The sequence below is a fragment of the Planococcus citri genome, chromosome 3 (assembly GCF_950023065.1).
Source record: "Planococcus citri chromosome 3, ihPlaCitr1.1, whole genome shotgun sequence".
Classification (NCBI taxonomy): Eukaryota; Metazoa; Arthropoda; class Insecta; order Hemiptera; family Pseudococcidae; genus Planococcus; species Planococcus citri.
In genome coordinates, this window is record NC_088679.1 from 39,338,471 (window position 1) to 39,364,145 (window position 25,675).

General features: G+C 32.5%; 1 protein-coding gene across 1 annotated transcript in view; it reads left to right on the forward strand.

Moving 5' to 3' along the window:
* Positions 1 to 25,675, forward strand: part of Dscam2 (Down syndrome cell adhesion molecule 2) — a 108,561-nt gene that overhangs the window by 52,113 nt on the left and 30,773 nt on the right. The window contains exons 2-3 of the mRNA XM_065354065.1: positions 9,788 to 10,126; positions 15,960 to 16,121. Of these exons, the coding sequence (XP_065210137.1) occupies positions 9,788 to 10,126; positions 15,960 to 16,121 (501 nt within the window). The remainder of the gene's footprint in view (positions 1 to 9,787; positions 10,127 to 15,959; positions 16,122 to 25,675) is intronic.

The window sequence follows — 25,675 nt, forward strand, 5'->3', positions numbered from 1 at the left end:
TGCCTCAATTTTTACTGCTGAACTCACTGCCATAAAACATTGCCTAATATGTAGATATAATTTCCATTCAATCAGGAAATAAAAAATTATTAATCCAAAGCGACTCACTAAGTTCACTACTATCCATTCAAAACATTTTTTCTGACCATCCCATAGTCCAAGACATACATATCTAAGTTTCTTTTTAACCTCCAAAATTATGATTACTCAATTAGCTTATAATGTATGTTCCCAGCCACATAGGTATCACTGGAAACGGAACTGTTGATAGACTAGCAAAAACAGCCGCTGCCCCCTCCCCTCTTTCCTCTCTCACTCCTGATGATATTAAATCTCTAATCACTCGTAACACATTTACCAACTGGCAGAACTTTTGGTCACAACAAACTTCAAACAAACTCTTCCAACATAAGAAAACCACCCTCCCCTGGAAAAATCTAGGCCACTTGAACAGAAAAGAAGAAATTCTCATCAGTAGACTAAGAATAGGCCACACAAAAATTACCTACTCATAACCACTTATACCAAAAAGAACCAAAACCTCCATGCCAATTTTGCAGTAACAAACCCACATCCATTCAACACATACTTTTCAACTATCCCCAACTGAAACAAAATAGACTCACTCTACAGATAAAAGAAAACCCACCTACTATCCCTGACGAACCCTCTGAAATACAAAAATTCATCTCCCTAATAAAAAACATCAACCTCACAAACCAAATCTACCCCCCCCCCAATACGGGTGTAATAATCTTGTAATTATAAACACCCCCCCCCCCAAAAAAAAAATCCAAAAACAGAGATTATACCTACTTATAAAATTTTAATGGCTAAAAAATGGAGAAAAAAGCGCAAAGTATCAAATAAGGTGGTTTTTTATTTTGGTCAACATTTGACCTCCCTTACCCCCCCCCCCGCCTTGAGCTCAAAGTTTTAAAAAATTTTGTAGTACCCTAATGTACTCGTGTTAATGTGTGGTGTACTATCACATACAAATGTCAGTTGTTCAATTCTAATTTTACTATCGCCCGGAGATTATTACAAAATTATCATACGTACTCTGAAAGAAAAAATGAAAATTTTGAGAACTCCTGTATTTGGTAAAAAATGAACTTTGAACTTTTCTAACGGCCTAATAGCAATCATGTACAAGTACTAAAGATGGCAAGACACCGCGTGAACTAAAAAAAAAAAATTGAAAAAATTGAAAAAATTGAATTTTTTTAAATTTTGAAAACTTTGAATTCGAGCCGGAGAGAGACTAGGGTCAAACGTTGACCAAAAAAAATTTTCCGGCGTCTTATTGAAATCATTTGACCATGATTTTTTGCCAGGCTCCATTGAAATTCGAAAGAAGTTGACAAATGACGCATCCTGGTATCAAACCAGCAGGGTAGTATAAAAAAGTTGTGCAAACCCAGAACTTTTAAAAGGACTATTTTTCAAATATTTCATTTTTTGAGAAATGGAGATGGAGTCAAAATTTTCAGGTTTTAATGTTTCAATCATTTCAGGGAGGATAAAATATGCACTTGGATAAAAATTTGCCATTTAAATGTCCAAATTACATTTTTTCGAATTAATGACAATAATATTTTACCACACCATCAAAGATACGTAAGCATATACCTAACTCATTAAAAAAGAGTGAGTTGGTCATGAGCAGGTTTGACTGCATTTTTGTTTCTGGTTGATAAGATATTGAAAAAGTGCAGGTGAAGACGCGCAGTATAAATAATCAAAATTGTAAAGCTTGAAATATTCCTCACACTTTTGAAAAACAACTCCTTGTAACCCGTACGTAACCATATTTCTACGCTCTGTTAAAAATTAATTATCACAGCACCATCAAAAGCAGAAATTGCCAGCACCAAATTTTATTAAATCCTCGCAAGAAAAATACCTTCGTGTTTTTTAGCGTATTCATCTCGAACAATATCAATTTTTTATTTTACGACCCCGACGCTTCGAAACAACACAGAAAAGATTTTCAAAACGTCTTCCCAGCGAGTAAAAAATTACACGACGCCGACGATATCTTTTAATAAAATTATTATCGCGCGCAAAGGTGATTGATTTTTTCATAAGTGTTTCGCTCCTTTCCTTAAAAAAGATTTTAATTCAATTTGAATAAATAACGCGAATAAACGGAGCGAAAAGCCGAATCGAAGAATTTTTCTGCATTTTAAAAGCTGCTATCTACAACCAACTACCTGACAAAAGTTCTAAAACATTTTGAACTTTCCCTTTTAACATAATTTTTTCATTTAAACTTGTTTGCAAGGCGAGGATTCACCTCATTCAATAAAATTATACGCAAAACGCTTAGAGCATCATTTAATTTATTCCTTTTTTTTTGTATTAAGAAAATGAAGGGCTTTAATTGAAAATTTGATTTAGTTTTTATCACCGCCTTATTAAAGGTTTACTTAATATGATTGGAAAAATGGTATGGTATGATGTATATTGTAGGTATATTAACTCAGTTTGGAAACAAATTTTGCGAGTTTTTCGCTTGGTGAAATTCCGCTACCTACCGTGTATAAAATAATTTTCCGTTCGTATGGGTATGTAGACCTAGCCTTAAGCGGTAGTCGGCATCGAAAAGGTCCCAAGGTAGGTAATACCGTTTGCAGGTAATTATAATTGCCGGCTATACAAAATTTGATTGTAACGTATGTGGCGATGGTAGGTTAGTGTATATAAGCTAAAATAGGATATTTGTATACAACGTAATATAGCACGGTAATTTGAAACCTGCGATATGAATTTAATCGTTCGCAGAACCGAGTTGTATACTGTATATTCTACTGTAGCATATAGTTATATAGCATAGTTTTTCGCTCACCGACGTATACCATCTTTTATGACATGTCAATTTCATGACAAAACCCGAAGGGTTAAAGAGTTATAATACAAATCGCAGCGAATTTAATTTCCATAGCTAATACGAGAAAGGTAGATAAATGCGATAGCATTGTCACAAATAATGTCCACCATCAGGGCGTATAGTTTTCAAATCCAGGTCATGTAACCGGTGCGAACATGTCAACTACACGGCGTTTTATTAATCCTTCATTCATAAACATACACGATTAATGAAAAGAAAAACGCGAAAAATTATTACCTCGTATTCATCTAATTAAACCTAAGTCAAATAGAGTTTTTTTTTCAAGTTTTTAATTAAAAACATATTCACGCAATAAAATATGAAATCTTAAAATGGGGTTATAATGGCAAGGCAATCTCGTTACCATTCAGCACGTAGCCTATAACGTTTTTTTTTTTTTTTGAAAAAAATTTATTTATTTAATTTGGTTTGAAAATCGAATACTCGGTGTGTTTTTTTTCTCGTTGGTAAATCTTCGTGGATGGAAATCTCTAGCACAATGAAAGAAATTAATTATTCGTTTTAATTTTTCTTTTCCATTTGCCCGTTATTATAATCATTTTCATAAATAATCATTTTTTCCCACTCTCGTCTCCGTGCGGTGTAGTCCGACTCTTTAATGGATTCTAAGCTGGTTTTGTTAATTGCGCAAAAGTAATTATATCAACGTTAAATTACTTAGTGCAGAACTTTCGCCAGGAAGTTATAGCGTGGCGGCGGTGACAACGAGTATCGAAAGGTTTAAGAGGGTATGAACTCTTCGTCGTCGCCGTAAGAAAATTTTCTGCATCTTTTGCGGAGTCTGAACAAAGTTCTAACTAAATATAAAAGCCACGCCCAGAATTACCGCTCGCTCATTAAAGCACCGAGAATATACTTTTTTTCTCACTTTATGTTTATAACCTTTCCCTTTCTTTTTGAACTTATCGGAACTAAACGTTTTATAAAAACAATACTGCGAAATTCGGTCCAGTTTTCAATACCTATTCAGTACCCATTTGCTTAAGCGAACTGCGAAGGTAAAACGTTTCGTTTCATTAAATTCGTTTTTATTGTTTCAATAAATTGGAAATTTTTCTACAAAAAACTTCGATTATTTGTGTACAAAGAAAACGCCAACAGCGATGTTTTGTTTAATGAATTATAGGTACTTGCTATGTTTCGAGCTTTGAATAATACTTACCTACGCACAATTCAACAGGAAGGTTCTTTACTCTGAGTTGTGTCCAAATGATCACGAACTAAGTTTTCCTACTTTATTCATGACGGTAGAGTGGAATGACAAAAAAAAAAGATTTCATGGATTGCGAGGAAAATTTGTAGAAAAGTTCACTTTTAGTAGGAGACAACCTAGAAAAACTTTTAGCCTCTCCCCCCCCCAAGACAAAAATTGGGCCATTTTTGAGGAAAACGTGGGTTTTTGCTACTTTTGACTCGTAGTAATAACTTCGGTCTTTTTCCTGAAAAGTTTTGAATTGAGTTTCTCAACCTCCCTGACTCATTGACTTGAAATAATTTGATTCCATATATTTAGTCCTCTATCAGCAAATTTACGATTTCTCATCAACTTTATAGCGATTTTACACCATAAGAATTTTTCTCAAAAAATTAAGGCTGAATTCATGTTTAGCTGGTTAAAGTTGGTGCCCCTATAGTAAAACACTGTTTTTTTGTTATTTTGATACTTTCAATATCCATTTCACCCCATACGTTTTAATTTTTCTCAGTGTTCTTTTTTATAAATGCTTGAGATAAATATTGTAGTCTTATCAATCTCACCTGAATGCACAACATAAGATTTTTTCAGAATTTTTTATACCAGGTGTAAGATCTTCAAAAATGCATGAAACTGCTTTTTCACGATTTTTCCCGCATAAATTGATCAATTTCGACCGAAAATTTTTCTTGAAATCTATCATTAAAAACGGCCAACCACACTATAAACCCAAATAGGTAATGGACCAAATTTGTCAATTTTTTCTATGTTGAATTATTTTTACAAAAGAAATTTGAATTGCATGATTTTGGGAATCCTTGAACCCTCTTCAGGGTCACCCAACTGACCGAAATTTGTGTGTAGACCAATATCAACTCGAAGTACATCACAGTAGCAATTTCAGAGATTGAAAATCTTCGATTTTTTTTTTACTTGCGAGTTGCGTGCATATTTTTCCAAATTATAAAAACCTGACTTTGACAAAAATGAGTGAAAAAAACAGGTTTTTAATCTCTCTCAAATTGTAATTGGTATGTATGTATTTCGAGTTGATATTAGTCTAGACATGAATTTTGAATTTTGGCCACTTGGATGATTCGGAAGGGTAAAAACGTAAAACGGTCAAAACGGGGTCGGATAGATATAATACAGTTGCATATTTACGGCAAACTGGTTATGCAATTTTATTAACATCTTTGGAATTATGGTTTACGTGTAGTAGAGATTTGAAGGCAAAACGAAACCGCACTGTTACATTGGCCGAGTCGGGTTTCGATCAAAATATGCTACTTTTTATCGTTGTCGTATCCACATTAGTGGTCTCCTCCACGATTTTATTGGGGCAAAACAGGAAAAAATTCCAAAATCATGAAATATATCGAATACTTTCTATCAACGACACTGAACACAAATGTGTCTGGTGCCTACTTTACTTTTTTCAGATTCGACCTATACTACCAACCCTAGTGATCTTTCATTAGGGCCAATGCTTTGATATGAGCGAGAATATGATTTTAGGTTTTAGATCCGGCTCCTTCTGGTCATCTTTCCCTAGAACCAGTGCCCTCAGTTGACGTCTCTAATGAGATTAAAAATGTGTTTACCAGCTGTTTTATGATCCTCAAATTTGAAAACCCACAATTTTATTCTTCCCTGCCTTCTAAACAGTCACTAGGGTCATAAATTTATGTTTTAAAAAAAATAGTTAATATGTAATGTCTTAAACAAAACACCTGGATCACTTTCAAAAACCGAAAAATCAACTTCAACAGCACAATTGATTCTGAGGTGTGGATAATGAACTTTTCCAGTGAACCTTTGAGCCTATAATCGAAGAAAACGATTAACGACAGTTTCTTTGCAGGCAACTTCTGGTTCGTATTTTGGAAACTCCAATTGGACATTTTGTATTTTTCTCGAATTCAATTTTAAATTTCTGATAAAAAGAAGCATTTGATATGTTTTCAAGTTTTCTCTATTGAACGCTGTAATATTCAGGAAATTTGGTTGAGAAAGCATAGCGAGTTTTTTTTAAAAAGATATGCTAAAATAGAATAAATGTGATTATAATTGAATTACTGTATACTGTATAGACCTCCAATATGCGAACGAAGAAAAGCGGCACTCGTAAATTGTAACTGATATTATTTCAACGTCGAGCATAAAATCAACATTGAGATCAAACCGTAGCCTATAGTATTCGGGTTTTTGTTAAAGGAAAATGAAGTTTAGACCAGAAATACAACTTCTTAGCAAAACATTCCTATTCAGTGAAACATGTAAAAGCAAACTTTCTACAAAATTAATGACGAAATCTAGTCGCATAGAACCGGAGAAATCGTCTGTAGCAAAAAAAAAGTACCTAACAGCGATGTAGGCATACGTAAAAGTAATATATGTGTAATTTGAATTCCGCTTTCAGAACCAAACAAAGCAAAGCAACTCACAATCCTACGAAAAAAATAAAATAAAATAAAATAACTCCTCCTGTGTAATTATTACTTACTAATAGTCGAGAGTACGCGTGTAACTTATAGAAAAGTTGGTGAAGTAAAGATAGAGAAATAATATCTGAAAAGTTCAACTTGAAGGTATTATACGTATGATTTCGTAGGCGACAAAATGTAATTCATAAGTTTTGACTTCCGCTGGTAATACGTCATCAACGCGGTGACAAAATTCAGGCTTTAGTATGAAATTTATACACCATCAACGCGAGTTTAAAAGATATACGGATTTCGGATGCGGGTATTAAATTACTTACGACGTTAATAAATAATTTTTAAGCTGATGCTGTTTATCAGGATTCAGGATGATAGCCAAGTTAATAAAATTGCATATCTTTAGTGGCGTAAAGAATCAGCTTTAATGAACGCCACATAGTCTTTATTTCAAGTTAAACAAACTTTCTTATACGTACACTTAGAATGTAACTCGTAGATAATAGATGAGAGCTAATAAACAATTCCTATGCATTGTTCACAAAAAAAATGAATAATATGTACCATAAAGGAAGCCCAACTATTCATACCATATTAGCCCAAATTTGCACCAAATTCGTCAATTTTTTCATATTTTATAACCTTTTTATTCAAAGAAATTGAATCGCGCCATTTGGAGAACCCTTGAAATCCCATCCAGGGCATCTACCCTGCCAAGATTTATGTCTGGACTGATATAAACTCGAAAATATTTCTACCTCATTCGTAGGTATACCTTCTAATTTAAATTTCAGAAAATCAAAAATCTTTGATTTTTTTACCCATGATGGATGAGTTTATTTTTTTCAAAACAGATAAAAAAAACCTACTTTGACGATGAGAATAAGTAAAAAAAAAAATCGAAAATTCTAAATTTTTTTCTCTGATCATTTTTGAAAAACAGTCGAAAATTATGAAAATGATGTGCTCCACTAAACCTCTATTTTTTCATTTGCAAAATCAATTTTGTCAGTTTGAGTGTAGTCTATGGCAAGGAAGAGGAAAATGAGCTGATATTTAATAGGTAGGTAGTTCAGTGAGCGAGGTAAATTAAAAATATATTATGCAGCTTGTAATACATAGGTATACGGAAAGGTTGTTTATTCTCCTTTTATTGGTACAGGGCAACAAGGAAGTACACTTGACAAAATTTCCATTATTAAAATCCAAATATTAGGTTTTGAATGTTGAAAAAAGGGTACCTGCCTTTTTGAAAGCTGCTTTGCATGAAATTAGAGCGATAGAAACTGATGCTGTGATACTAATCTTCATTAATTACCATCCCTATTTAATGTACGTATCTATTCGCCATTTTCGCTAGATAATTTTTGATGTAATCAAAAATTGGAAGTTTTAATTGGTTTTATTTGAATTTAAAATTGATCAATGAACTTCAACCTACCGCTATTGCTTCGATAACACATGAAAACCAAACTATTGGGGGTTGTTTCAATTCGAATGGGTATAATAACGATGATGGTACTCGGAGAAACGAAAATAAATGAGCTTCAAACGCTCGCGACTGTGAAATTGTAACAGATATATTGAAAAACTAAATCTGTTCTATGTATATACAATATACATGCTACAATCGACTATACCAATTCATCACTCTATGTCATATATGCTTGAAAATAATTGCACGTATTCAAAACTAAATGGAGAAATGAGCGTCAGCGAAATATTTTCCAATTTTCAATATTTTGCAAAATATTCCAGAAATATTACTACGGTAGTTTTATTTCTTCTGCGTGTTTTTCTATTCGCGTTTTTCAGCGGTAATATTTGTTCAATATTTCACTACTATGTAAACTATATTATACACATAAGTTGGACGAAAAATAATTTAATCTCATATCTCCGGCGTGCAAAATGTCCAAAATTTGGGTATACTTACCTAACTGAAAACACAGCCATGAATCAAATTAAATTTCCTGCCAGTTGGACCATGTGCGGTTATTATGAGGGTACTGGAAAGTAGCATTGTCTGCTACTGAAATGTGTTTTACGTGAATTATATTTTTTAGACGTATTAAATCCAATGAACCGAGGTTTTCGCGCTCTTTTCACCTTTGTTTTTATGTAAATACTTAACATTCTTCGAGGTATCTTTTTGCTCATCAAATTAAAGAGGCATTGCGACAAAAATATTTTCCAACGTCATTTGAAACCGGGTACACAGCTTGAATTTCACGTTTTACAGAATTTTGTAGTTGGCGAAAAAAAAAAGAAGAAAGAAAACAAGAAAAAAAGGTAGGAATGCGAGATTCTTTTCTTGTTTCGCGTTGAGATCAAAAAACGCGACGGATTAAAAAACGAAATTTTTTATTACGTCTCTTTGAAACGTGCAACTTTACAAGTAACAAAATATGAACTATAGGTATCTGTGGGGGTTGATTTACATAAAATTGTGTAGAAATAAAGTCTACGTCGAGATTAAAAAATTTTATCCTAGGGATAAAGAAATCGTCTGTTACCATTATGAAATTAAATTTCATTTATTACGACGTGGATTAATTACTACGGTAATACAAAACGACGTTTTGTAAACAAAGTAGGTAGATAGCTAGATATACGTAGATGTAACTGACTAATATGTATAGCTACGGCAAATAGGTATAATAAACTTGGAAGGATTGTATTTCATTGAGAAATTGAATGAAAATAAAGACGTGAAGAAATTACGCGAATAAATTCACCAAAAGCTTAAAAATGATTTAGATGTGAGGATGTATTAAGTAAAAAGACATGCTTTGAAAACTTCTCTAACCACCTTAAGTTGAGTATCATCTTGTATTTGCTACAAATCTGTATTGCGGTGCTTAAAAAATATATGGCAGAATTTGGAAAATCCCTATTCCAGAACAGCGGCAATACTGTTGTTAAATCGGGCACTGGACCGTAAATTACTGCTATGTCACCGCAAGGTGCCGCACTTTAACAGCAACGTTTGGAGAACTTTACCACAGCATTCGTCGACTTTTGAAGTCCCCGAAGATTGAGCTAAATATTTTCCAGCGAAATACACAGTGCACATTTTAGACTGTAAAATTACTTCATAAAATAACCGCGACGCTTTGCCAATATAACGTCTCGTGTCAGAATTGTTTTTTATATACGCTGTACTTCCTGTGTGTTTTTATTCCTTCGATTGTATTTTTCAAACTAAAGTTGGCGAATTTTCACGTTTGCTTTCAGATCATTCGATATGTATGCTTAGATATAACGAAGACCACTCCAGGGCTCCGTCGTTTTTAATGGAACCTCCGGTTAGAATAGAATTTTCAAATAGTAGCGGTAGTTGGATAGACTGTACCGCAGATGGTCATCCTAGCCCTAAAATAGAGTGGACAACCACCGATGGTACACCAGCTGTGGATATTGCTGGGATTAGAAACGTACTGAGAAATGGTACTCTTGTGTTTCCGCCTTTTTCGGCTGAAGAATATAGGCAAGATGTTCATTCTGCCATTTATCGATGTGTAGCTACGAATAGCGTCGGCTCTATTATAAGTCGTGATGTTCAAGTACGTGGAGGTAAGTGACCATTACAATGTACATAAACTTTATCCCTACGAAATTTCCTCAATTTTTGTATTGTAAAAAAGGTGTAACGCCATTTTTTTACGCGAATGAATTTCGTTGTTCGAAGCATCGGTAAATTCGTATTTGCCATTTGCCTTTTCAAAATTGCGAAATATTTATCAAACGAGGGCATTTTTTTTTTACAAGTCAGAAAATATTCGATGTACTGGGCTAAAACGAACGTGTAGCCAATCGAAGATACGACCTTACATCGAGAAGAGAAATGACTAAATGAGGATGAAGTCGAACGGAATATTTTTCCATAAATCGCCTAATATGCGAAGGAACTCGGAGATGTTGAAAATGAATAGGTACTGAGTGACCCAAGAATGAACGATGAAAATATTTCTATGACGTACAGATGAAGGAATAAAATTACTTAAAAATACAAAATTGGTGGAATTAGAATACAAATTTTTGATTTTCCAAAATATTGAAGTCGACTTGTGTGTTGAAACGCTCAGTTTTAATCAACGATATGTACCTATACTTATCTTTCCCATGCATGTTACGACTTACGAGTATGTTAAATGTTGATGGACCCAAAGAATTGAGTTTCAAAATTTTCAAATGAATGGAAAAAGTTATTGTTTTGCCTGATGAGCTTATTGGAGCGTCTATTTGTTCAAGTAGGTATCTAGAAAAGTGAGAAACAGAATCTTCCAATTTTTTCAATTAAATTCGAAAAAATGTTTTTCTTCTTTTGAAATAGGTACTTTGGACATATTTTTTTTGAAACATTTAAAAATGTGGCTTAAAAGATTTGAGCGAAGCACCAATTTTACTACATACTGCTATTTCAAAGGGGAGGGGGTGACAGTTTAGAAAAAAGGGGATGAAGTTCAGGAACTTGAAATTTCTTACCACAACCGGATGAGAAATTTTCAAACCGGGCTCATTTGAATCGATAGAGCATACAAAAATACTTCACCAGCCAAAAATTCATGTGTTAGAGTGCATTTCTTGATTTTTGGTGAGTAAGTTTTCAAAAATCAAATTTGGGTAAGAAATGTTAAAAAATCACAATTTTACCAAAATCTAAAAAGTTGAAATTTGGTATGTATTTGTATTCTATTTTCGATGTCTGAAATCGATTGAAAACGATTGTTCTAAAGCCTCCAGAGGATTCTTGAAAGTTGAAATTTCCATAAAATTTTACCAATTGAAGTTGGAAAACTAAAATTTACTTGATACCCTCCAGTTGTATTTTGAAAATTCTAAATTTTCAAAAAAAAATGCCATAAAAATTGTACAAATTAACTTTATTGTGTAAAAACGCGATTGGTGCTTGTAAGTGACCTATTTGACTGATTACCCACCATTTTTCCAAATTTTCCTCCACATCGATTTCATAAATAGAAATTTGAAAAATATCCGAAAATTTTAATAGGTGCCATTTTAAAATTTCATATTGAAACAATGATTAAAACTGTTTGGATTTTGAAACTTTCTCCAATTTGTTTCAAAGCAATCGGAAATGTAAAATTCACATTGAAGCGTAAAAAATATAGCCCATTTGGATTTTGATTAAAAAATATAGGAGGGGAGAGAAATGAGCCGAGACCAAATGTGAGACAAAAGGAAGAAAATTTCAACATTAATAAGTATTTAGATTGTGAAAATTTTTCATTATGTCATCATGATAATTGATTTTTATCGAATTCAAGTTGTTGCAAAACACTAATTTTTCGGTTGTTTGCTTGATTTTTTCACGAAAAGAGTGACTTTTCAACTTGTAAGTTGCGTATCTCTTCATTTTTTTTCTATTATGCCTCGAGTTGTATTTGTGGGATGTTGTTTGATATATTTCCAGTCATTATTTTTATGAAGTTCAAATTCAATACAAAATTAGAGGATTTTGATATGTACTTTAAAACGCCCTAACACAAAAGTTTAAAAAAGTGACTTGTTCGGTTCCCTTCGTGTACTCTTCACTTGAAACCATTTACGAATAATACTCTTGAAGCAAGCACCATTGATGCCCGCAGAAACGGGTTATAATAAAGTCTTTGCATGTGAGAAAGTTCTGCGCCAAGAATGTTAGATGTACATACTATATCTCATTGCATCCAAATGAGTTGGCGACCTTTGGCATATCTTCCTATCTAAAAATTGTATAGGTACATTATTTTGATAGCACATCGATGGAACTAAACCTTTTCATCTTCTAAATAGTAATGTTTAATACACATGTCTATTTACGTAATAGGTGCATGTGTACATTTTTTTTTCGTTCTATAATCTCTAGATTTATCGAATTTTCCTCAAAATTGGACGTTTCATAATCAGTTCAGTTTGAAAGAAAATTTATAGCTGTCTAGTGTCTTGTTTGCCAGTAATTTACCTTAGGTATTTCTGAAAAGATTTTCTATGGAGAAAAAACTTCAGCAGCAGCAGAAGTAGGTACTTACATTGTTAAATACTCGAAGTTAGGGTGAATTATTGATTACACATTGTGTATCGTGAAATTGACCAAGGAACAGGAAACCACTTCACTCAAGATACGTACACGAGTTTATTTAGATAAAAAATTTCAATCCGTATCCAGTGTAGTAACCATTTTATCTTATCATTTAATTATTTACGACCACTTCTCCAGAGGGTTCATAAGATGAATTTAACCGTACTTTACCGGCGATTTTTTTCCAATGAAGTTTCATCATTTTTGACCAATTTCATCTCACGCACGACTTGAAAAGAAATTTTTCATTTTCAGCCGAATAATTTAAATTTTTCGAGTTATAATGGAAGTGTATGATTTGTGTGATATAAGGAGAACTTGCATCATTCGTAGCATGTCCATGGTACGCATAAAATTTTTGCTTGGTTGATAGTGCGTGAAAGTGCGAAATAATCGAGTTACAAGGGTATATTCGCCAGCTTGAAGCGTTTCACGTTACACTAAATCTTCGTAGCCGCGAGAGCTTTCCTCGGTTCCTTTTTTTTTCTTTTGCTATATCAAAGCGTTGAGTTTGGTGAAAAAGAGACTCTACGTGATCTTACCTCTTTTTTTGATTTTGTTTCAAATGAGATTTCTTCAAGAAAATATTTACAGAGTGGCCAAAGTGTAATAAATTTTCAAAACCGAAGAGGCTTACCTACTGTAAATATTTTAATGAACTGGGTAATTTTATTGCAAAATATATACGAATGGAAAAATTTTCAAATCAAAGTAATGGAAAGTAATGAAATAGGTACCTATCTTTATTCATTTGTTTTTTAAGATATCAGCAAGTAGTCAATATTAGGTAGGTAATCATTTCTTTTGAAAATTTTTTTAGTGATTAATTTTGAAGCGGTGAGATGAATTGATTAATTTTCCAGCGATGTTTCCATTTGAATGAAAATTTTCCACTAACGTGTAAATTAAACTTCACTTCTCTGGCCCGAACTCCGAAATAAAAAAGTAATAAAACGTTAACATTTTCAGCAACGACTTTTTAAAAGTAGGCACCTACGTGTACTTGTGAACATGTTGGCAGGTAGTTGGCGGTTTTTACAGAACACATAATATTTTAATAATTATAGGTAGGTGCAGTGAATATGAACAGCATTACCTGCCTTGTGGTATATTTTTCCTGCACCCTTTGCAGTCTTCTGTTGTTGAAAAAGTTTTAGGTAGGTTTACCACAAATACAAAGAATTTCTCCATGCTCCCAAGTATCATTACGTGTCCTTCAAAGACAAACCACGTTTTCTGTTTTTTAAGTTGAAACTTTGAAAGCGGTTCAACTTTTAAACTCAATGAAAAGCGAATTACTATAACGTAACGGACCATTTCTAACTTTGAAAAAAATAATTTTAAAGCACGTATGATTCGACTTAGGTACTTTTTTATACAATGGTAAAAAAGGTGTTCATTGTGGTTTACTGGCTGTTTTACCTAAGTACCTCACTTGGAAGGAAATTCTTTCGCTTTTATGTTTTGATGCGATATAAATGATGGCTATCTATGAATTTTCATTTAATATTCCTTCAACGAGTCACGCTCGTGTAGTTTCGTTTCGTCAAATTCAGTTTCACTTTGGTCGCAGTTTATTTAAGGATTTGTCAACTTTGTCGATGTTGCTTTAATATGCACTTAATTTAAATTCAATTTTTTGCGTTTTTAATTAAACTTCGCTACCAAGTTGAACTTAATAGAGATCTCGAAATTAAACAAAATTAATTTCTTGGTTAAAATATGTCAACGAATACTTACTTAAAATATGCATAGGTATAAGCGATACGAATTCATAATTATCAAGTGTTCTCGACAAGGTGCGGTTTTTATTTTCAAAAAGGTCATTCCCTGTGCCCCCCTCCCATCCCATGAAATCGTTCAATTTTGAGAAAGTATACTATGTACATTATTATATACCTAAAACTTTCTTTTTGAAACGGTATAAAATAACGTTAAATTACAATCTTTTTAAATCGTTAAAATTTCATTATTTTTTGGAAAATTCTTAGATTTTTCTCTAATTTAAGGTGTTTTTTTATGAGAGGCACTTCTAAATATTTTTAGCTTCGTCAAATGAACGATAAAAATATTAGACTATAATCCATACACGAAAAAGTGCTCTAGAAGTTGATTTTGTATTTTTTTTTTCGGGGACCAAAAAAAATGCGCTGCCAAAATGAAGGTACTACCTGCCCCATTCAGAAAAGTGCAATTTTGAAATTTTTATCCCGCACAACGGGGGAGGGGGATGACCCTTAAAAAGGTGATTTGGGGACATGGTCGGGACCGAAAAAATTCGACGGGGTTGTGTTGGGGGATTTCTTCCGTTGCCGAATATGTCATTTTTTTCTGTGAAACCCTGCACAACTGCATTCTATGGCACTTTGAATTGGGTTTTTATGCATTTTTGGCCATTTTTGATGATAAAATGGCTCTAATGTCCAGGATATGGCTCAGGACCGAACGATTCTTGGATGTTTGTTAAACGGGGCTATTTGAAGCCCAACTGCGCAAAAATGGCGAAAAAATACGGTCACAACGCGATTTTATGTGCGCTAATAGGCTTATTACCACTCCCCCACCCCCAGAATTCAATAATGCATTGTCTATTCGATAATATCGATGCGACCCATCAAAATGGTATAAAATTTCGCGCTGAACTCAAAAATCGTAATCATTTTCAATTTTGACCCCCCCCCCTTCGCGGTGGAGTTTTGCCTCCCAAACTGAACCTACAACGATGATATTAAACAAATGTTGCACATTACACGTCGATACTGAGGATTCATGTGTACGCAATCAGACACTGAAAAGTAAAGAGGCTTCACTTCGGCTAAAAGCCAAAAAATTTACGAGTATAAACGGTCCAAATTAAACTTTTTAAAAAAAATTTAGGAGCTTTTGTATCAACTTTTCAGTGCTGTTTTTTTTCAACGGAAGCTTTTTGCCTCATAATTTTTCGTCTGAGAAAGAAAAAAAATCATTGAGTGAGAACTGTTGAAAAAGACTACGCGAAAAGGACAAAATTCTAAATTTTAAACCAGTTTTTCAATTTTAATTAGAGTTTGAAGAAAATTAGATGGATATACCTACCCGTTTTTTTAAAAAAAAATAATTTTCAGGTAGGGCAAATAAACATTTTTATAAAAAGCTGTCGTCTATGTCGATAAGGAACCATTTTGATTGATAATTTTTGCGGTTGTAAATACCTTCCTATTAATTGATTGTTTATTGCGATAATTGTTTCATAAACCAAATGTATATTGATTTGAGCTTCTTCTTAATTTTTTTTTTTTTAATTTTTGATAATTTACTTATACATTTTTTTGTATTTTGTTCCAGTGGTAAATCAAGCGTACAAAGTGATCGCAAATATTTTAAATGCTGCCCGAGGTTGCACTGCCGTCTTACAATGTTCAATTCCTATTTTCATAAAAGATTTTGTAAAAGTGGTATCGTGGTCGCAAGAACCATCGTTTCATATCTATCCATCGCTACAAGGAGGTGAGTAAGAGGAAAATCAATTTCACTGTTTATTATGTTCATATCACACAAAAGACAAGTGTAAGATTGCTGCCTTTTTAGCCTTCCTTCCAACATCACATATTAAAATCAGTATAGGTACCTTACCTACCTACTTACATTGTTGAAGCACCTTTCAGAAAATCTTGAATTGTCTTTGTTTTCAAATAATTCTCATCAACATTTCAGGCAAAATTTTTACAAGTAAATTGACAATTTTAGTCAGTAAAGAAGTACCTTTTACCTACTTGGATATAGAACAATGACTTCTTTCTCTGAAAAGAAATTCATCTTGTACCTATAGCTTACTGAATCGTACTCGTACGTAGAAAATCATTGCAGCGAAATAATTTAGCTTTGTTCGATAATATGCATTTACCCATACAAGGAATTCTGCTCATACAAGACGAACTATGTAGGTAATGAAATAAAAGCATAAGCTCGACAATCGCGGCATTTTCCTGTACAAGGGTTTCGTTTCGTATTCGTTTACGTAAATGACACGCGTTTATGCAGTATCACATCCCGATAGAATTAAAATAAGCATTATAAACTTGGTATTTTAAATGTATTGCTCGTATAAATGAGATGATTCGCAAAAATTGATGGAATACTTTCACGTCCGACGGAATTTTATTCGAATACCTTTTCAAAGCTCGACGCTATAGCAAAGAATTCCAACATCTGTTCCATACTAACAAATGATTTGTTTGTTATAACAAAAAGCTGCCATTGCACTACATAAGCTCGGCTTCATTAATTTTCCGCTTAACGCGTCCGTCCAAGATAAAATCTGCAACGTTGATAATACATATATTATAATTTCAAATTTTTTTTATATTTATGTAATTAATTATGATGGGTAACGCGATAATAACGAAGGGAGATATCATTTTTAATGTTTTTTTGTGGGTCGATTTTAACTGTTAGATCAGCTTTCGAAATGAATCGATTTTCACGTTGTGTAATCCTTCAATTTATGTGAATTGTTTTTCGGTTTGGTTGAATGGGTTTTTTACAATGCGGAGGTTTTAATACTTACTTACACGTTAATCTCATTATTGAATGATTGTGTCGAATTTTACCCAAATTCCAACAAAGCCAAGTAGGTACTTGATAAACCAATTTTTTCAAGGTGTTTTATTCTTTTATGTACGAGTAAATGTAGGCTGTAAAGAATTTGTTTAAAGTCTATACGGGTAATTGTAAAGATTTTTGAATTTTATTTTATTTTTTATTATTTTTTTTTTTTTTTAGGATCTTTTTTGCATTTTTTTGTTGACTGTAGGTAACGAAATTTTGTTCACCAAAATGTGTTTGTATTACCTATCTAAAAGTAAAGAAACACTTCACCTAATTGAAATGACGGTAATAACAACAGTCTGTGCAATCTAAAAATGCCCTTAAAAATGGATCACAAGAGACCTTTTCCAAAAATCCCGAAAATCATGTCCTAATTTCTGGCTTAAAATTCATCAAAAATGTTTTTGAAAAAGTTTTGACAAAGATTCTTGATTTTATGTGGTGGTTTTAACCCATTTTGATAGGTCACCTGAGGCATTTTTCAAAAATCCTGTCACTCATGACCCATATTTTAGGCTCAAAATTCTTCAAAAATTGCCAAAAAATCTTTCGTTGAAATATTAAAATTTTTATGAAATTTCAGCGCATTTTTATTAGTTTGAAAAGTTAATTTTGAGTAATTCTACAACATTTCATTTTTACTCGAAATTGGAGGAAGCGCGACTTCAAAATTTTGTTGCGCGAACCGTTTTTCATAAACTTTGGTTCAATGAGCATGGAACCAACTCCTTTATGCTACGGATATGAAACTTTTTAGAACTCCATCTCAATGACACCTTCGTAACCATTTTCTTTTAAAAAATAGGACACCCTGTATAATCCATTTTCGATTTTTTTTTTTTTTTTGATACAATTCAGCGAAATATTCGATAATGAAAATGGTCTTTTCCGTCTTGACGAGCAGCATTTTTGCGTAATTCATTCTTAAAATTTCGTCGAAATTTCGTATTCGTAGAAAATACTACGTTTAAAAAACGTCAAAAAAAAGTAACGCGAGAAGTAAAGGAATGGCATAGGATAAACGCTAATAAAGAAAGGATTAAAAGCGACGGGGAATAACAAATGTTCCTTTGTGAATTGAAATTTCACGCTTAAGGGGCAGATATTTCTCTTTAAAAAAGAAATAATTAATATCTGACAGCACAGCGTGAAAAAAGTACGCATAGGATTTCAATGATGAAAAACTTTTATATTCTCTGTAGAACCTGAATTAATGTGTACCTACTGGAATTTTGAAAAGAGGTGATACAAATACATTTCCAAGATGATTACCTGCTCAATGTTTTACTACGTATTTGAAATGTAGGCTAGATGAACCAAAGTTGTACGTATTTGAAAACTTTATACAAATACTTTTTCGTATCGTAGCTCGAATGATTTGCACACGAATCACATGCTTATTTTTTCTTTAAATATCAATTTTTATTACACTTCAAATTTGATTTCGAAAGCTGGAAACGAGAGAAGATGGATACGTGTTAAAGTAATTTTCGGCAAATAAATTACACCACTTGCGAACTAAAGATATTTTTCTTTCCTAAATTTTACTAAATTATGCCATTAAATTATCACAGCGTTTTTCTAGTGGTTTTATTTCTGTTTTGTAAAAGTTCCTAATAATTTAAAAGTTTTTGTTATGCATTTATGATCGTTAATGTGGCGTTTTAAACGTTAAAACTTTCAGTTAAAACGAACATCTCTATGGTGTGCGAGTTTCGTGGAAAGTTTTACACTCAAACACAGACATTGGGTGATAAAAAGTCAAATTTTGGCGTTATAATTTGTAACAGAATTATTGCAGAGTGCGAGATATCGTTCTCGTTTTCAGTGGTAGGAGTTTGAAGAGTCAAGAAGGGAGGGGGGCTGTCGTGTCTGTATAGATCTAGTATAATGTTGAGGCAATAAGTTCAAAATACATATGACTTTTTCCCATGGATTTGTCTCAGCAAGAGGAATCCAATGATGTGAAAATGTCATTTTTGAAGAAAAAAAAAGGTCACATACGAGGTATCGAACTCGCCATGTACGATTATTGTGATTTCAAGGTGTTGATATTTTTATAGAATATTTTCTAATAAATAAGTTGAAGTACCTACTTGAACATTTATTTTTATAATATCAAACAGAATGGTCTACAAAGAACATATTTAGGGATAAGATCTTCTCGCGCTTTATTTAAACAATTTTTCGCCGCGATTTAAATCTTTATTCGCGATAAACATATAATCCTTTTATCTTGTGCCCAAAGTACTCTACTTACTTTAAATTACCTTCTGTGAAACAAAGACGAATTTCAATTCAATGGGAAGATTTTTCAGCACTTTCCAAGTCAGTGACATTAAGGTTGGTAATTAAAGGGATCTACTACAGTCATTAGTTTTTTTTCAAGAGTGAAGAATGTTTAAAATGTATGCTCAGACTTTTTCTGCCTCATTGTTGTATTTTTTCTATAGGGTCGGAACCTTTTTCTCGTGCAAAAAAGTTTTACTCCTTTAATTAAAATTGTCATAAGTAGCCCTGTGTATGGTTTTAGTTATTTTTCTGTTGTCAAAAAGTATACCCTTTTTAAGAGCAATATTTTTTAAGTGGATATTGGATTAAAGGTTATAAAAACTCATATATTTTTTTGTCTTTCAGAGGTTTCAAAATTTTGTAAAAAATGATATCGACTAAACCACACTTTTTCAAACAAAACTGTTCTCCCTCTTTTTATCTAAATTCTCTCTCTAAAAAAAAACTTCTAATTTTAAAACAATTTCGGTTTACGTGGTTTTTTCACCATGTTTGTGGTAGGCATAATATACTTATATGCATAGAAAAAATTCAATGATATGCAGAATATATATTCGTTACATTAGCATTTTTTTTTTTAGCATTATTCAAACAACTCGTTCATTTTATAGCGAAACGTACACGTAGAAATATGTGTATAAAAAACGAATAACATGAAAAATACAAACGTGCTGTTGAACTACATAGAACCATTAATACAATACAATTTTCTATGGGTCAAAGGTTCCTTTGATATTCGAACAATAATATTAGATTTCAGTTTGGTATGGTACGCGAATACCGGCAATTCGTAAGGAGACGTCTAGTGCGCAACGAATGAACGAAAATTAGTTTACGAGGTTCTCGTGAACAACTTTCGATATTTTTTCATTTGTAAAACTTTGTATCCATTAAGTTTGTTTTCACTGTGGGTTTCATCTATCGAGTTAAACTTCTTAGGTACTTTTTACCCGTATACTTTTTACTTTCTTAAATTGGTTTCAAATAATATTTTATGTTTGGTTTTTGTCGATTTATTTTATATTCATTGAGGCCAGATAAGTATGTTTTTTTTTTCAATTCCGCGGTTCCGCATACCTAGGTACCATCTTCATTTATTATTAGTTTGCTATGATATACAATTTTCACAAAATGCTGTATTAATCTTCAAAATGATCATTCATAAATGTTGAAATATTTGCAATTGAATATACTTACTTGCACCTTTACGAATTTTCTTTCAAAAAGATTACTTTTCTGTATCGGTTTATTAGTCGAATTTCTTTACGTATTGGTTGAATGACCGTTGCGGTCGTCTTGACGGGAAATTTCAGAAAAGTAATTTTTTCAAGCTTTGATGTCTTCAAAGCAAAAATACGTTCAAGGCTGTTCAAGGCGAAGGAGTTTCGTTAGATATCAAATTATATGGTTACCTATTTGCACGTATTATCTATCAATCTTTTGATAAGTACATTTTCTTGCTACCTATACCTACTCCTACACTCTACAGATAGTCTTCGTTCCTTGAATTTGAATGGACAAGAATACCTGTACAAATGGTAAACTAGCCAATTGGTCGGTTTATTAAATTTTTTAACGTGGCGTTTGGTTAGATGTTCCTGAGATGAAATTCACAGTTTTGAATTTCATGAAGTTTTGATCTCTGAAATTCTGGAAATCATGAGGTTCCCAAATATTTACATATGTATTAACCTAGGTACCTGAATATTCCCCAGAGAGGGAGAGAGAGAGGAGGGCATGGGAAACTTTTCAAATCATGAAATCATTTCAATGTTCCTGGGTCATAATTTCAAGTGCCTGTGTACTTACAATATTCATGTATAAAAAATAAATTTAAATAAAACTTATGAATGGAAGCATTGAGATGGTTTACGAAACACGTAGAAACGAATGTTTGAACTTGACATTCCCAAAAAAAATTCAAAACACGACGCGTGACACATTGTTTTCAATTTTTGTTATCACTGGAGTGGGACTCAAATTCAGAGTGACTGAATTGAAAAAAATGAGTCGATATTCAAATTCAGCTCTATCAAATTATGTCACTCGATATTCCACTAATTTTTGGTTTTTTTTTTAGAATTCAACAGTAGGCACATTTTTGATTTCATGTGATTCGGAGATCTGATGCAAGATTTTTTGATATCGTATTTACGGCTAAGTGGTTATGCAATTTTATTAACACCCATGAAATGAAAATGAATCCAGATAATTTGCAGGTCCTCCTAGTCAAAAATTGGTAGCATTTACTTGAGGCTTTCAAGGAGAATATTTTTTCTTAAGAAAACTTCAATCAATATACGGTTGAGAGAAGGGATACGATTTAGGAGACTTACCCCAGATTTCATTTTCCACGGGTAAATATTCTGAAGAATAAATTATCCGGAAGCAGATAATTAATTATGATTATGAATCATACAAAAATTCAACTTAAAAATTCCTTATAAAATTTTCAAATTTTACTTCCGTCAAAAATAAATTGAAAGTTTGTAATTGGGCTAAAAATGACGTTTACTTCGGCCTCATTTTGGATGTCGATGACCTTGATCGTAATGTCCTAATTTGTTCACTCGATCGAAAATCTATTTTTTTTTTTAGTAATTGGAGAATTTTGTCTTATTTTACTGGTCGTTTCTTGTTCAACTTTTAGATAAAACGAAAAGTAGTGATTTGCCGACGAAGCATTACCTACATCATGAAATGAAAACCCTACTCCAATTGTATCGATTCGTTTCTAAATTACAGTCTTTAGTTTTACATCGAGAAACTAACTTGAGTAGCAACAGGAGTTTTCACGATTAGGCACACATCAAGCTTATTTTGTACTTTGGAAAACTGAACAAATAATCTGCATTACTTTCTGAAGATTGTTGGAGCGTACTGAATACGAATGACATGGTCTACAATAGGTAGTCGATAGGCAGTTATTTGAACACATTTTCAACGAAATAAGTAACGTTATGGTGAGAAATTCACTGAACATCGGTGATGGGCTGTAGGTCAAATCTATCTGAAAGGCTTATAGTTTCAAAAACTGTTGTTAAAATGTTTTTCTACTGCTTGAATTCACTTTTAAAATGTATATCCAAAAACTTTCGTGGTACCTACCTAATTCCTTCATATTTACGAGTGTGCGTTTTTAGACAATACCTTATAAGACTTTACCACACGCACGTATGATTTTTTTTTGGTTTTGAATTTCTTTCCAAAAATGACAGCTAAAAAGTTCGTATTTTTGAATAAAAATCTGTTTTTCGAGAGTAAGTAAATTTAATATATTATTTTCTTACTTGAATATAGTAGAAACTAGAAAGATAACGCAACCTAAGCTTTTCGGTTCAAAGTTATAATAAATGATAAGTAAAACATTATTTTCGCAGATATAATATTAATAAATGATGCGATGTTAACATGGCTTATTATTCGAAGCATAACGAGAAGATTTTAATTTCTCATAAGTTTAATAATACGAAATCCTTTTTGAGAAATGTTTCTTTCTGATTAGGATCGCTATTATTGGAATATCATTTCCTGCAGTTATTGCTACCACGATTCTTTTTAAAAGATTAATTTTAGGGTTTTTCATGGTACGAGTATAAAAAGTTCTTCGATTAATATCCAAAGTATAGAAATAATTTCGACGAGAAAAGAAACGTCGGAATTTGTTTAATAGAAATGTCGCGTTGCAGTCGTTAAATTTCAATACCTGTAGCTAATTAAATTTATCTCGATGTGAGAGTATTCGCAGATGATGTGAAATTAAAGTATTGTAAAATGAAAGTTGACTACCTATAAATTATGACAGTGTACCCGATGCGCTTCTTGCTGCCTCATTACTTCCGATAAGTAATAAAAGGAAGCTTTTCACACAAGTCGTTGCAAAAAATTACCCATCATATTTGTCACAGTCAACGTTTATGTACAAGCAAAAAGTTCTTTACTGCCAGCTTTTAAACTTTTATTTTTTATTTTTATTTTAACGCCATCTGCTGTAGACATAACTTTATAGTTTAACGCTAGACAATTCAAAACACTTTTTAGTTTTATTACTTTCCTTTCTATTTATTAACATATTCGTCGTACGGTTTTTATTAAAGCGAACGCAATTTTTCAATCACAAAACATAACTTGAGCCATTAATAATTTCGACTCTGTTTTTATGCATCGCGGGAGATATTACCACCTGGGAGGATGTTTCTACGCGATTATCATGATCTTGGTGAATTTCTTTGGAGGGTTTTAGAATGTAAAATTCGCAAGAAAATTTCTCATCGGTTGTTGTCTTTTAAATTTTTTTCCTTGGGAAAACGAATGCTGTTACATTTTTTAAGAAATTATTTTTTTGGGAACATTGACCTGCATTCCGGTATTTTATACCTACCAATTGACAAAATATTTCCAATCGGTAGAAAATGTTTTTGATCGAGGCAAGCTAAATTAAAAGAGTATAAATGGGTAGGTATACAATACACTATACAATAAGTAATACATCACCATCCAAAATTGCAGATGGTAAAATGCATTTTTTGATTTTTCTTGAATTTTTAAAAATTAAATTTGAGCCAAAAATGTGAAAAAATTGAAATTTTACGAATTTATCTAGAAAACTGAAATTTGGGCTGAAAAGTTGAGCTTTCATCTTGGAATTCAATCCACAGCTTTTAAAATTAAATTTGCACCTCACTAAATCATCAAAGAGAATTTGTAAAAAAAAAAAAATGTGATAAAAATCGGAAGAATTGGTGGCAAATAAAATTGCATCACCAGGTACCCGAAAAAACTACCTTCAAATGATCTATTATCAGATCCTCTATAATTGAAAGTCCTCTACAGTGAGTCTGGGGTGAGTGTGGTCTGAGGGGAGGGGGGGGAGGTCTTCGAAAAATGGTATCTTTTTCGCGACATTTATTTCGCGGAGAAAATACTTTACAACAAAAATAATCACGTTCGACGCTGAATTTTCTGTGAGAAAGAATCAAACCTTCCTTTATGGTCCGAACTTTCGGAGGAGTAAATTATGCTACGCCAAAGTTCCTCATTTCTGAAAAAAAAGAAACAATTTTCAGAGTTTAAAACGTTAGAACTCTTATTACCTATTTGTGAACATCAAACTGACGGGAAAATGCGATTTGAGACATGGAGTCCTGTTATGCAATTGGTTATTTGATTTTATTGCCCTCGTGGAAGCACAAAATTGAATTAATTTCTCAAATTAATTCCATGAACTGTCGAAGCTTCATTTCTCTAACTACAGATCTAAGGGAAAGAATTTCTTTCAAGAAGTATGTATAGGTAATTTTAATGTTACCTAATAAAAAGTGTAGGTAAATTTCCGGAGGCAACACTGATTTACGATTCATACTTCATAATTTAAAATTCTGTGGCAGAACATTGCCGCTATCTTTTATTGTTGAGGTTCCCTATAAAAAGCAAAATGAATAAAACCAGAATCGTTTGGATTTCAGCCAAAAGTATGACGTTAAAGTCATCGTTTGAAATATTTTCCTCATTAGAATATAACTGTATACAATTATGGCCTGCGTGGCTGGTTATTGTATGGTTTTTTCTTCCCAATTGTAATTTCAAAAAGTTATATCTCATCTCGGCTACAAAAAAATATCAAAGCTGAAAATTTTCTCTTAAAAAATTAATTTTGATTCATATGGGTTCGTATACACTCTTGTCTATCTATGTGTAGCACATAGGTTGAGTTTCTTTTAATAAGCGTGTTTGAGAAAATCGACATGAACATCATTATCGTTCCAATGACTACAGATGACAGGTTCTTGTTGACATGATTGCTTGAGAGCATGGAAGGTGGTGTAGTTACCATGGAAACATTTTCAGTAATTCGATATAACGGAAGTACATTATTGTTATTTGGAAGTAAAAATATATACATACTGCTCATAAGTACCTATAGTAAGCTATAGCTATATATACTAAGTACACGTATAGAGCGACTTATTTAATTTTTCAACATTTTTTTGTTAAATTCTCTGGAAATTTACCAAAGTCTTTTTTTTTTTTTGGTATCATAAAACTGTGACACAAAATCACACTCTCATTACGGAAAGAAAAAAATTGCGCAACTTTGACAGCCTTATTAAGATAGAGCTGCTCCCAAGCCATCAAAACTTCTTAAATTTTCTTTGCTGAAA